Source organism: Macrobrachium rosenbergii, chromosome 35 (assembly GCF_040412425.1).
Source record: "Macrobrachium rosenbergii isolate ZJJX-2024 chromosome 35, ASM4041242v1, whole genome shotgun sequence".
NCBI classification, from domain to species: domain Eukaryota; kingdom Metazoa; phylum Arthropoda; class Malacostraca; order Decapoda; family Palaemonidae; genus Macrobrachium; species Macrobrachium rosenbergii.
In genome coordinates, this window is record NC_089775.1 from 5,331,595 (window position 1) to 5,347,163 (window position 15,569).

General features: G+C 35.1%; 1 protein-coding gene across 1 annotated transcript in view; it reads right to left on the bottom strand.

Moving 5' to 3' along the window:
* Positions 1-10,471: 10,471 nt before the first annotated feature.
* Positions 10,472-15,569, bottom strand: part of LOC136856259 (uncharacterized) — an 89,788-nt gene continuing 84,690 nt past the window's right edge. Inside the window, exons 65-68 of the mRNA XM_067133952.1 lie at positions 14,609-14,678; positions 13,905-13,999; positions 13,279-13,414; positions 10,472-11,728 (exon numbers count right to left, since the gene is read on the bottom strand). Coding sequence (XP_066990053.1) covers positions 11,606-11,728; positions 13,279-13,414; positions 13,905-13,999; positions 14,609-14,678 — 424 coding nt within the window. The 3' untranslated portion in view covers positions 10,472-11,605. The remainder of the gene's footprint in view (positions 11,729-13,278; positions 13,415-13,904; positions 14,000-14,608; positions 14,679-15,569) is intronic.

Here is a 15,569-nt window from a genome sequence, read left to right on the forward strand (position 1 = left end):
GGGACAGGTCATAGTAATTGCATTTTTGCCTGATTATCAACATCATTTCTTTTATGCTTGCGTGTTCAGAGTTCCGGTATGTTTACACTGACACCTGCTTTATTTGATTTGTGAATTATGTACAACAGTTTTGAGAGAGAGAGAGAGAGAGAGAGAGAGAGAGAGAGAGAGAGAGAGAGAGAGAGAGAGAGAGAGAAAGGGGCATTCTGAGTTACATTTAAAGCCTCTTAAATTTAGTATGGTGTAAAAATATCATTCAAATCCCTAATTCTATATGCAGTGCTCAAGACAAACAAAATCCCATCCTGGCATATACCCACCTACTGACACCCATTTTTCTAAAATCCCGTTTTAGGAGTATCAAGAACAACTCCAATTGCTTAGAAAATCTAAAAAAAAAAACTTAAACTTTGAAAACTAGAGGTTTATCATCACAATTATCTAGGAATTGCAATCTTGGGAATCATTGGCAGACAAATGAGGAAATTTGTATTCATTGAATTGAATTGAACGTAGAATTTAGGCCAAAGGCCAAGCACTGGGACCTATGAGGTCATTCAGCGCTGCAGATGAACCCGATTTTGTTTTTCATAAACGATATCAACGATAAAAATGAGGTAATAAATGAAATTAAATGAAAATAAAACAAGTTTATGTTGGTAGGAAGGAAAAATTAAATAAGAAACCTTCTGTTAGTGCTCGAATTGGAAATTTTGGAAGGATTACTTCACATCATCTTAGAAATATTCCCTTTGTTAAAAAAAAATAAATTTGAAAGTGTTCCATGACAATCTTTTGAATAATTGTGTCGTAAAACTGGGCGAACTGCAGAAAATACTCTAAGATGCAACTAAATGCTAAATATTAAACAGAGCTTCAAGATTAATAAAGGGTGTTGCACTGGTTCCTCATCAAAGCTAGAATGATGTGTAAAATATGTGAAATGACTCATCAGGCTTTCATGACTCGGTGTCCAAAATATTTGAATGACTTGCTCCATAGAATACATCCAATGCACGGAGTCAACACAAGAATAGGTAGTCAAGTTATTTGAGCCAAAATGCAATTCGAAAATGCAATTTAGAAACTTTATGAAATCTGCCGCTCCAAGACTGTACAATAAGCTCCCACTTAATATCAGGAAGACTGGAAAAAGTCATCAGTAATATTTTTTTTACTGCATACCCAGAAGAATGTTCACTCTCTCGTTCGGTCAATTGTTGATAAAAGTTCTCTGTTAAGATAGAGGCTCATTTGATCAAGAACCGAGAGAGAAATCGTAGGACGAAGAATCAGTCAATTAGCGTGACAGTGAATTCTTTTAAAGTTTCCCCCTTAAACAAAGCCAAGGACGCCGTAATAGTATTCTTCCTCATAAATCGTCCGAGTTTCAAGACAGGTGAATCCACGGTCCTTGAAGGTGGCGCGACACCAACAGATTCCAGTTCTCGGCTAGCAAATCCTGAATTTTCTAATTGGCGTTCGACTCGGGACTGGTGATAGTGAAATATTATGGTGTTATCTTGTTTTTTCGGTCGGTTCCTCGCCATCTGATCTGTTGGAAGACATTCCATACCGCTTGATTTTGTTGTTGGAACTTTGGCTTGACAGATGGTCTACGTTGCAGCTCTCCCAACTCTGCAAAGGCTAAGGTTCATCACGTTTAAATTACTCTTGTTAACACTTTAAAGTTTTTGTGGCCTTTATAGTTTTTAGCTTGACTACAAAACCGTAGTAGGTTAAGTTTCATTGACTTCTGCGCTACAAATTAGCTTTTTTTCAGGACCAGGTGATCTGGTGGGCCTTGAAGTTTTAGTGTTTACAATGTACTTTGAAGTGAGTCTGTTAAAATCTTGTGACTTTCGTGTAAAGCCTTCACTCTTTTTATAAAGCTTCATATCTACCGTTTATGTGATGATATGACTAGTTAAAATCTTGACAGTGTAAAGCCCCCTTTAATTTTTTATTGGTTTATATCTTGTATCTTGTAAAGATATTACTGGTTATTTTTCTATATTTGATTAAAGCAAATCCGTATTCTGGTACAATAATTTTAAACTACTTCCAGATTGTTGACTAAAATACAACGCTTGGGGAGAAACAACGCTTGGGGAGAAACAACGCTTGGGGAGAAACAACGCTTGGGGAGAAACCACGCTTGGGGAGAAACCAACGCTTGGGGAGAAACAACTCTTGGGGAGAAAGTTCCTCCACTTATTCCAACAACAGACCTTCACTCTCCCCATGTTTGAAGAAAAACTAGGTGAAGTATTTTACCATCTGTACGAAAGTTTTCAAAGTGATTTTTTTTTTTACCTCCACCCCTACGGGGGCGGTGTCCCCGTAGGGGTGGAGGCCACTCCCATGCCTTGTCCGGATAGGTCTTAAGACCTATATCGGCTGGGCGTGGGAGCTTGTTACTAATCGATTTTCCCTTTCAGGTATCAAATGCACCTTTCTAGTTTTTTGTCAACTTACCTTGACTTTAGGATTTTGCTTCAGAGATTTAAAGTTGACGTAACGTTTATATTGATGCTTGGAATTATTCTAGAATTTTGCGGTTATCAGTTAAGACATTTTAACTTATTTTGCAATTTGCAATTTCAAGTTTTATAATGGTGGTACAATAGTTTTTAACATTTGCATTTTTTTTTAATAGTACAGTACTTAACGAAATCTTGTAAATATGGGATTTAGGTAATATAATTTATTTTGCATTCAGTTTTATGATATATAGAAGACCTTCTATATTTTTCTTTGAGATTTTAGTTTTAATATTTTTATCCTTTAAGATCCCGAGTTTCTGACTCTGCAAATATTTAAAGTTTTAACTTTGCTTTTGTACTTGAGGTGGTTAAAAAAATTTTTTTTTTAATATTTGTTTTTAGCATCTTATTTTTAAAAGCTAAGATTGAAAGTCTTTTTGGATGTCAATTTTAATATTTGAAAATTTTACGTAGATTATACAAATGTTTTTAATTTCTAATTTAAGAGACTCATAATAATCATACAACGAGCAGGCCTATTTTATCTAGAGTACAATAGACATACACTATTTTATTGAACTTGGCAAATTGACCTTTTGTCAATTTGCTCCTCCGGTCTAAAAGGTCATTTCTCTGGTTGGTCATTCAGTCGTTGGCCCTTTTGGTACCCTCCCGTTCCTTGGTTGCTAACACTTTAATTTTTATTTTTTCTTTGCTTTGGTCAAAGTTTTTTTGAGTGGTTGGTACAGAGGCAAATTGGATCTATCGTGAAGGCTTCAATTCATTTAAGTTAATGTAACTTTATATATTTTGATTGGATAGAACTTTATATATTTTTGATTGGATAGCACTTTATATATTTTGATTGGATAGCACTTTATAAATTTTGACTGGATAGCACTTTATAAATTTTGACTGGATAGCACTTTATAAATTTTGACTGGATAGTACTTTATAAATTTTGACTGGATAGCACTTTATAAATTTTGACTGGATAGCACTTTATAAATTTTGACTGGATAGCACTTTATAAATTTTGGCTGGATAGCACTATATATAAATTTTGGCTGGATAGCACTATATATAAATTTTGACTGGATAGCACTATATATAAATTTTTTGCACTAAATTTTAGCACTATATATAAATTTTGACTGGATAGCACTATATATAAATTTTGACTGGATAGCACTATATATAAATTTTGACTGGATAGCACTATATATAAATTTTGGCTGGATAGCACTATATATAAATTTTGGCTGGATAGCACTATATATAAATTTTGGCTGGATAGCACTATATATAAATTTTGGCTGGATAGCACTATATATAAATTTTGGCTGGATAGCACTAGCCTATATATAAATTTTGGCTGGATATAGCCTATATATAAATTTTGACTGGATAGCACTAGCCTATATATAAATTTTGGCTGGATGGCATAGCCTATATATAAATTTTGGCTGGATAGCACTAGCCTATATATAAATTTTGGCTGGATAGCACTAGCCTAATATAAATTTTGGCTGGATAGCACTATATATAAATTTTTGATAGCACTATATATAAATTTTGGCTGGATAGCACTATATATAAATTTTGGCTGGATAGCACTAGCCTATATATAAATTTTGGCTGGATAGCACTAGCCTATATATAAATTTTGGCTGGATAGCACTAGCCTATATATAAATTTTGGCTGGATAGCACTAGCCTATATATAAATTTTGGCTGGATAGCACTAGCCTATATATAAATTTTGGCTGGATAGCACTAGCCTATATATATAAATTTTGGCTGGATAGCACGCTCTATATGAATTTTGACTGGATAGCGCTATATATGAATTTTGACTGGATAGCGCTATATATGAATTTTGACTGGATAGCGCTATATATAAATTTTGACTGGATAGCGCTATATATAAATTTTGACTGGATAGCGCTATATATAAATTTTGACTGGATAGCACTTTATACAATTTGACTGATCAAAAGTATTTTAGATGTTATTTTTTTTAAAACAAACATTTCTGCTGTAGTTTTTTGCTTTACAGGCTGTGGGTTGGACTGGTCAAGACCCTATTATCCAGGACCTCAGGTGTTCGTTATTTACAACGCAATATATTTCAACGAGGTGAGGCGGGAGCCTTAAGGCGTTACTGACATACTGCACTTTGTCAAAAGTTGTCTTGCTTTAAGTGCCAAAAGTTTTCTTGCTTTGATTAAAAGGTGTAATTAATGAATTTTTAAATAAATATCACTTGGAAATATGAACTTCTTACCTTCACTAAAAGGAATTGCAGACTCAGGTTTTCTTGCCATAAATTCTGAAATGTAATTAACTGAGCAGTTTACCATTGACTGGGTGGAGTCTTTAAGTCCAGTTATAAAAGACTGGTATAAAGTGGCTTAATGTAACCTAGAAGACCATAGGTAAAGCCTAATGTTGCCATTAGTTGGTAATATTCAATGAAATAGTTAAGGTGTTATTACTCTTGAACACTTCTGGTGAATGACCTTAGCGAATGACAATCTTCGATTAATCAATTACTAATGTTTTGAGTTTTTCTGGTAAAGCTTATGGGTAGAACTTAGGGTAAATGACATAAGTGGCTAGTCTTCGAGAACCACGAAAATGATGAATTAAGGATTGAATGAAATCCTAAAAGCCCATAAATGGTAACAAAAGTTATAACTGAAGGCAGTTGAAAAGCCACTCGTGAAGACCTAATATCAAGCAACCAGAACCTAACTTAGTTTATCTATCTGGGGATTTTATCCACACCATAAACAATGTGGCAATGCATTTCCATACGGAGAAGAATGCTCTTTAGACGAAGCTTACCAGATTTAACCCGTGAAGCAACTTTTGGAGGTAGTTTTATACTGAGCAATATCTCAGTCGGTTAAGTCTTAATGATCGCTGCTACAATGTCAGCTAAACTATATGAAGGTAATTGAGGACTTTTTTCATATTTTAAAGCAGAATAGAAAAGTCTCCTAGTACCACATTATATGACAGGAGGGCTTCACCTTCCCTGGGGCATTATAATTTAAATATTGGTTTAGTCTCATTATTTTCCACAAGCCTGTATGACCATCTAACGCCAATACACCAGACCTGTAGATTGATACAGTATACATGACTGTTAGAATGAAATTGAGCACTTAAAGTCAATTCGGTTTAAGAGTTTTTCACTCTTAAAAATTTAGCGGTACGAATTAAAAACTAAATTGGCCTTCAAACTGCCAAGAGAAGTATTATGACAGAATTATAATGGATTACGAAAATAAACGAAGGTTTTTTCAGAAGTACAATTTCTTGAACCGATAGTGCTGTTATGACTGCTGGTAGTACCTCATTCAAGTTTAGCTGAATTCGTGCCAGTTGTGAATATATCTTTTCTCACTTATTTTTTTGTGTTAAGGTCAATGTTTCTTGTAGAACGAGAAAGGCTTCCAGCTACGCCGGGGTGATATTTTGAGTTCTAAAGATTTCTGTAGATGATAAACGTCCATAGTTACACACTGAATGACCATATTGGTCCCAGTGTTTGGCCTAAATTCTATATTCAATTCACGTCATTCCATGACACTAAACAGGCACTCGGAATATGAATGAGTGCATGCTTGCGTTTGATCAGTTTTCATATAGTAAATGCCATTTGTTTAAGTTCTTGACTCGGCTCCATTATTAAAAAGGATAAATTTTACAGCCTTCACTAACTTAACGCAGATGCCTTTGATGCAATAAGAATTAAAGAACAGTAGCGTGAACTTCTAGGCTATGACAGAACAGTCCTCCTGGCAATGGCGATAAATGACCAGTTTAACCGTTCCTCAATTTTTAACACTGTAGAAGACCTCTTAACATTTCCTTTTATAATAAGGTTGTATGATGGGTTAAGAAGGAATGGGAAGATTCTAAATAAAGGTTTTGATATATGACAACGTATTATTAGACTTATTACCTAAATATCATAGGTTTTATGTTCTTGATAGCTTTTACGCTGCTCACAATAGCGCGAAGTTCATTAACATACCAAAAGACGATAGAATTGTTTGTAATGTTGCCGTAACATCGTCAGATACCCGATTGGTGAGGCGATTAACACAGCAGAGGTTTCAACTGAATATGGAATTTAGGCCAAAAGCCAATCACTGGGACCTACGAGGTCATCAGCGCTGAAAGGGAAATTGACAGTGAAAGGTTTGAAAAGTAACAGGAGGAAAATCTCGCTGCTGAAGACTGTGAAACATTTGTTAGAGAGGGTGGACAGTAAGATGGAAGAAAGAGAATAATATGAACGGAGGTACAGTAAAAGGAATGAAAGGGGTTGCAGCTAGGGACCGAACAGTGCAAAGAAAAGGAATGAAAGTAAGGGTTGCAGCCCAGAGGGAACTATAAATGAAATGTAATGGATTGATCATCAAGAATTCAGATGAAAAATGAGACCTTTCTTTATCCTGACAGCATAAAAATTATTATAAAAATTGTTTAATAAGATAAATAGGAATTGATAACCAGCAAGATCGTAGTTATTAAAGTTATTAAATTTCATGTATTATAAGATACTGGCATCATAACACTCTCAGCCTCGAAATTGTCATTAATAAGTTCATATTTTACCATGTGAAATCTTTTCAGTAAGACCAGAGTTTCAATTAAATGTAGTTTTAGATATACCAAACACATCTGTTTGCACGTATTTGTAAGGCCATGGAGAGGCTAGTTAAAAAACCTAACTACGTAATATTTCCAAAATTTTATATTTAAAAAAGAAATGGCTGTTTTGTTATCATAGAATGAAAAAATATTACTCGCTTTTCCATTTAAATATTCAGTCAGATCTAATTCTTGAATGTGTCAGTATTCCAAAAATTGTTGTTGTTTGCCACAACTCACGTCCGTTTTTTAATAAAACTTTGCTCATTCATCTCTGGATAGTACTGGCTGCGTTCTTGAAGCCAAAAGCCACAACTTTGGTTCGTAACTGCTGAATGGCGTCATAAGAGCAGATATTTTAGAGAAGTGGTTCTCAACCTTTTCCAGTGGTCGTACCACCTGATATCTCAGAAAATGTTCACTTACCACATTCAATACAAATACAATACAAACATATGAACAGGATTAGTTATACAAACATTGCTGAGAAATTATTAGATGTATTCTATTACTGAACAAAGGGACATTTTTTTTATTTCAGATGAAAAGTGTCAATTAGTAGGATACAATGAATGCACATTATAACAGTAATTATGAGTAATACCACATATTGCACACCAACACACTTTTAGTGGTTCCTTTCTTGTTTCTCATCAATGATGAAGTTCAAACGAGGTTCTATCTTCGAAAAATTAGGGAAATATATATTTTACTTTCTCGTGGTAAATATACCGCACCATTGTACTGGCTATCATATCTCATACCCCAAGGTTTAAGGTCCCAGGTTGAGAACTACTGACTTAGAGGTCATTTCCAATAACCTTCGTCCAAATCAATCTTGGAAGTGAATTCAGCATTTCAGATTCTAAGTATTCCAAAAAATTGTTGACCCCGTATAGTGCCGTCAATGAACCTCATGCGGTGCACTGTAGGCATTACTTGAGGCTCTTTGCAGCGTGCCTTTGGGCCCTAGTTGCAACCCCTTTCGTTCCTTTTACTATACCTCCTTTCATATTCTCTCTCTTCCGTCTTACTTTCCTCAACCCTCTCCTGAATGACCTCATAGTTCCAGTGCTTGGCATTTGGCTTAAATTCTATATTTAATGCAATTCAAAAAATGATGTTTTTTTGCCACAGCTCACGTCAGTTAATGCTATTTTTTTGTCTTTATTTTGCAGGTATGGACTGATCAGGAAGCAAGCAGCCTCTGACGTAATCCAAATTCTGACAGAACTCTTCAAATGGGGAACAGTAAGTTTAGATTCATCTAGTTTGGAATTTTCTTCCATATAATTTATGCTTAATTCTATTTTGCCTCATGCGTCCAAAAATGGTAAGGTTTGAGTTTGTTTTGCTCTATACATTCTCTTGAGTTGAGCTTTTACATCTCTTGAGTTTTATATATTATATATATATATATATATATATATTATATATATATATATATATATATATATATATATATATATATATATATATATATATATATATATATACATACACACACACATTTCAAATGTCACCGTATTCAGCATTTGTGCAAGTCACATTTCCACCTCCTTGGAAACTTCAAGTTAGGCTCACTTCTCCATTTATTTAAAACTACGAACACAACAACAAATTGCTTGTGAATGAAGTTACCACAGCCATGGTTATTCTACATTCACAATAATCATTATTACCCGGGTAAAACATGATTCAGTGAACATTTCATTTTTGTCAGCCGCGACCTCGCGCAGCCAGTGAAACTACCATACAATCCTGTTACAAGCGTCGCGAGTTGTCTGTCCCCACCAAGGAACTCTTTCGCTGTCCTTCCAAATTATTCTATTTTTTCCTTCTCTTTGTCTCGTTATTTCAGCCTTTCTTTCTCCTCTGCTTTTCTTGCTTTAACTCTCTGGCGATTATAAATGTATCTGTGAAAGTGTCTGAATCTTATTGTGAGTTAATGTTTCTAGAATGTTACAAGTAACGTAATTTGTAAGTGAGCAAAAACTAGCATTAGTTAGTTGCCATAATCACCCACCTTCACTATGAATGTAGGCAAATTATGCAATAAAACTGAATACAATAGATTTATAATAGGATTTAATTTAACATATGAAGAAAGCACCGGAGAAGCTTGTGGTTACTACCTCAATAACGTAATTGAACTGACAATTTTGGCCACTTTTTAATTTTCTCTAAAACTATTGAGATGACTATTTTGTCTGTCCGCCCTCAGATCTTCAAAACTGCTGAGGCTAGAGGGCTGCAAATTGGTATGTTGATCATCCACCCTCCAGTCATGAAACATACCAAATTGCAGCCCTCTAGCCTCAGTAGATTTTATTTTATTTAAGGTTAAGGTTAGCCATAATCGTGCTTCTGGCAACGATATAGGTACCAACACAGGCCACAACCGTGACGTGGCTGAAAGTTTCATGGGTCGCGGCTGAGAGTTTCTTACAGCATTATATGCTGTACAGAAAACTCGAATTTTTTACTTGTGCTCGATATCAATTTTGGCATTGTTCTGTGAAGAAAAGTTATATTGATATAAAATGTTATTCCCCTTAACTTGTAATCTTACTGAACACCAGCATTAAAATCAGTTTGTTTACAAGAGAGGAACCATCGTTGCCACAAAGTGACGTCACGTGTACGAAAAGCAGACGACCTTTAGCAGTATAGCCAATCTTCCTTAAAGAAAATATTGAGGAATTACATTCGTGATGGTACTCACAAAACCTCTCCTAATTCACTATTATGAAAAAATGTTATCAATTTTATCGTGGCTTTATTTATTCTTACAATGGATTTTACTCCGCATTCTGTTTCTCAGATATAAAATAGTTTTTCATTTGGGTGCTCTCTGTAAACATTAGGTTGCCATGGTAAAATGGATGAGACAACCAATCAGAATTCGAGTTACAATGTGAGTAGCCAATTGGAACGCAGATTTTATTTCCCGCCTATGTAGGCGGTACTGCGAGAGTTGCTGTTTGAAGAATATAGAAGATGTGACGTTATTCGTGGTGTGGGCATGAAATAAAATAAAAGTACATTTATTATAATCAAAATTTGTCTATGGAATTATATGCATTTTTCAAGGTAGGGGATCGATGGCTTTAACCAGATCCTCACAGGTGCCCATTGCTCAAAGCAAAAATTAAGAACCACTGCTCTAATGGCAGAATATCATCTCCAATGAGACGTGGTTTCACCTTTTAAGCTGCCCTGAATTCTTCCAGCCAATGCTTTCAAGCAATCTCCCTCCCTTTGTCGAATGGTACAGGAATCAAGAATCACTGAAAGGGTAATAAAACACTGAGCAATCCATAACACCATTATTTTTAAGATATCTTGTATCATTGACCTGGCAAACTCAGTCTTTTCTCGTGCATAGAAAAATAAACGTCTGCCTTACAGGAAGCAAAGTAGCAAAAAAAAAAATGAAGTCAATAAATAGAAATAATCTAAGGAACAGAGAAATCATGATTTTTTCTTTCCATCCCCTGGCAAGTTTGATTTCAGAGCTGTCACCTGGGATACATGGGCCATTTTTAATGTAGTTAGAGTTGATATACATTCTTAAAATAATGATTTCCATTGAAAAATGGAGGAATTTGACATAAAAATACTTATAAAAAAATTCTGGTATTTGCTTTGGAAATTTTCCACAAAAATATACAGTTATTGGAGGATAACATCCAGTCGATTTTGAACTGTAACTTACTAAAACATCACAAAATTAGAAAAATCCGTAACTTTATATAATATAAAAGTTATATTTTCATCACCTCAGGAGAACAGAGACCAGATATATAGAATATCATCCATAATTAGTCCAAAATGGCTCAAGAAAATCATGAAATAACATTAAAAGATCATTTCATTATCTGATGTTCAGGGAACCTTAGGGAATGTAGAAAATCATTTTTATAAAATATCAAAATACAGCCTAGTTTAATTTTAACATCTTCTGTCTAACCTACTGCTACAGGAAGTTATTCTTAGATTATTAAACATTCTTCACACGCACATACACACACAAACATGCACACACAGAGACACACACACTCTAGAAGTTCTGCCACAATCTAAGAGGTATTTGAAATACGCTTCTACTATGTTCATCTTTTAAGCCAAAATACAGACATGAGATACTGATAATGCATCATGCTGAAATGAATAAGATATTAGATAAAAATAATACTGTTTTCATGATAATAATAATAATAATAATAATAAAAATAACAATAATCATGACAGAGAATATAATACTGGTAGTGATTTTGTGGGACTATAAATAATAATAATAATAATAATAATAATAATAATAATAATAATAATAATAAACGCAATCCCAAAACTTTATTGATAACAATTATGGCTGTGAGAAGCTTCAGAAATCCATCCAAGGGCCTCAACACTCCGAAACAAAACGCTGGACGCAGCGTCGGAGGCTACAAGGACTTCGACTTGATGCGATTGAGGTATGACTCTTGGAGCGAGAGGATAGAGGCCATCAGGCCACTTCCCCCGGACTTGTTCACGCCCTGGACTGTGTTCCACCAAGTGTCTGTGACCTGGAGGTTGGGAGAGAGTGAATAGACACCTTCAGATTAAAGAGTGAGAGAGCTACAGCCTTATATGTGGACCCCCGCCGATTCGCGGTTCAGGATCCCACAGTTTCACCCATTCGCTGATTTTTCTGTGGAACGTGTATCCCATTATTTGCGGAAAATTATCCCATTTGTGGAATTTTCCATAGAGAAATATTCACTAATTACTGTATTTTCATATTATTTTCGCGACTAAATACATTTTTTTATAATGAAACTATTAAAATAGGCAGTTATATTCGTTCGTAGATGGGGTCTTTGGTGTTTGAATTATTAAAATAGTTATAAGCGTTTTTAGAGGGGTGTCAAGTCTTCGCGGATTTTAGGTATTCGCGGGTGGCTGTGGTCCCTATCCCTGTGAATCCTGGGGGTCGACTGTATACTTCTATGGGAATCTCAAAGTGATCCAACATTTACTACCGTTCTGAACTATAACCTATTTTTTATTTTAACACTGTATTTGTCATCAAGTTATTTAAATCAATGAGGCTTATTTAAATCAATGAGTTATTTAAATTTAAATCAATGAGGCTTATTTTGTCATCAATGAGGCTTATTCAAATCAATTAGGCTTATTTAAATCAGTGAGGCTTCTATGTCATCAATGAGACTTATTTAAATCAATGAGGCTTATTCGTCATCAATGAGGTTACATTTGTCATCAAGTTATTTAAATCAAAGAGTCCTATTTGTCATCAATGAGGTTACATTTGTCATCAAGTTATTTAAATCAATGAGGCAAAGTATGCATTCCAGTTCCAAATTGTGGTGGTGATATATGCAGTACTGAAATTGACAAGTATATATTAAATAGTTTTAAGCTTTTTACAAATAAGTGACCTCATTTCAATGTACAGAAAAAAAAACTGTCCAGCCAAAATCTGGCTCCTCCATCATTCAAAACTTGACGTCATGCTTTTAACAAGAAAAGAATTTGTCATGCAAGAGAAGAGATTGGCCTCATTCCTAACTAATAAAGAACAAATCATCAGCAGAATTCTCTTTTAAGAGAACAGTTAGCAGAGCCCCTGGCCAAAACTTGTCACAAAAACACAGAGAAGTGAAATAAACTAGCAAAACTGTGTGTTGGACATAACCTCGCATTTGACAACAAAAATGGAGTTGCCTCAGTAAGTAAAAATATGAGAAATATTGGAAAATGGGCCTACAACCAAATGCAGTTTTTAGGTATCTATGTTGGCACTTCCTCCAGCCATAAAGGAAAGTGCACTAGTATTAAGAGGGGAAGAAATATGAACTTTATTAGCAAGTGATGAAGATACAAAAACCCTATATCACAGAAGATTTTATAGATACAAAAGAATGATGACTAGGTGGAAAGAGAGCGTGGGGTAGACATCAGAAGAGGCTCAGTAGACACCAGAAGGCAACAGCCAGGCTGAAGCTAACTTATCCTAAGTTATATTTTGCTACAGTAAGACCCCCAAGAGGCAGTTTCAAGTCCAAACACTCACCCTTAGCACAAACTTCTAAAAAAAACTTTTGAGTCTCACCTGTATGAGATCTGGTTTACTGGGATCTGATGATTCTATTATGTCCTGAGCGGGCACAGGTACCATTGGCGTGAAGACGAAGACTGAAACGTGTTTCTCCATGTTGTGTAGGTACAGCTGTGTCACAGCAAACCAACTGAAAAAAAAAAAGAGTTTTCAGTCATTTGCAGTCATTGGGGAATGTGATGTCATCAAACCTCCTCTTGAAAAATTTATTTGAACAGAACACATCAGAACGAAGTTTAAAATGCTAAAAAGAGAAGGTTATGTCTAATCATTTATCATTTCTGCTGGACTGGAACATCTGAAAACTGGTCTATGTGGGTGGGTAAACACAACCAGTGTCCTGCTTCAGTTGTTTTCGAGGCAGTAGACTTGAATGCCACTAATTCTTACTGGGAATTCGTCTCTGTATCTTCCTAAAGTCTAAAATATTCATGGAAATTCAAAAAATATCTACAGATGAAAATCACGCTTTGCAAAGCTTAATGTGGCCCCCAAAAAATGTCTTTTACAATTGATAGGGAAAAATGAACGAAAAGTTCCAGACGCAGATAAAAAAAAAACACAAGAAGATGAAGGACAATGATGATTCCAGCGAAGACCTCAGTCATGGCGACTCTTACCTCGACGGAGCCAGCTCCACAAAGAAGTCAATGCCTATGAATATGCCTTCTCCCTCGGTGAGGTCTCCGGACTGCCTAGCTTCAGCTTCACATTTCTGATACAAAAGAAGAAAAAACAATGTCATTTCTATTCATTTTCGCAACGTCTTTAATAAGGATGTGAATCTTTGTTTGATTAAAATTCTGGACTGCACTTCATACTTTTCAAAACTAGGCAAAATTGTCAAATATGACTGTCATATTTTATTGTCATATTTCAGTCTCCAAATACTAGATCTATGGGGCTACAAATATGTAGTTTCAAGGTGTTGAATATAATTCAGAGGTGGACAAAAAGCAATATATGCTAACAATAAATAATAATCAATAAAAATGAAGAAAGGGTCAGTCAACTTGTTTTAAAGATTGTGGTCGTATTGCAAGGCACTCTTTCAACAGCAAAGGGCAACCTTGAGCCCTTAGAAAGCAAGAATAAGGAAAAGGGGAGGAATTAAGAAGCAAGAGCAAAGGGTTACCTGACACCCTTAGAAAGCAAGTATAAGAAAAAGGGGGAGGAATTAAGAAGGACCTGAACTGTATTGGACCTTTCTGGCGTGCAATGGAGGCAAAGACTTTTCTCCTTCACAAAAGAAGCATTAGGTCTTTCTGACTTTTCAAGAGGATTTAGAAGAAGAAGAAGTAGTAGTTGTAGTAGTAGTTCTCACCTGTATGGCCTTTCCTGCATTGTCCCATCCTCTCACATCTGTCACTTTGCATTTTGATGAATCCAGTAACCTGATGAGAAATTAAGATAACATTATTATTATTATTATTCAGGAGATTAACCCTATTCATATGGAACAAGCCCACCAAAGGGGCCACTGACTTGAAATTGAAGCTTCCAAAGAATATGAAGGTGTTCATTAGGAAGAAGTAAGAGGAAGTAAAGGGAAATACAGAAAGAAGGGATCCCACTTATTAAAAAGAAAACAATTAATAGCTAAAAATGTATTAAAATGTAAGGAGAATAATAAGATATATTAAGGTATACTTCAGCCATTTGCAAAATAATCCATAAAGTATCATATTTGTATATTTCTATGACACCCTGATAAAGATTAAAATATTTTATTTCCATTCGGTTTCCACAAACCAGATGGGCTTACATTCTGAGAAGTGACTCTCTACTTATACAACAGGGAACCCTATGTAGTTACTGCAGTATTCCGAAGGTGACCCTTTTTCACAGCAAAAACAGGGTTATATAACAGAAAATGTTAATTAAGGTCGGTATGAAAGTTTCTTCTACAGTGCAGTAAATTTTACAGAAACCAGATCATGACAATACAAGGAATAGTTCTGTTTGGTAACACAACTATTTCTTTTCACAGGCTTCAAGGAGTGAGATTCTTCAACTTTTTCCCTGTTTCCTTGTTAATTAGATGACCAAGCTTTTGTGTTACGAAACAAGAGCATTTGGAGAACACAAATCATCACCAAGGCAGAGGAATGTGACCCACAAAAGGACTGTTCCTCCTAAAAGTTATATCCCTACCTGTTCCAAAATCCAAAAACTTTGTCAGACAAAAGGCTACCTTGTGTCACATTTTGTAGAAATCTAAACATACTTTTGCCTAAACTTTCTACCATACAAACAGACAGATAAACAAACATATCAACCAAAAA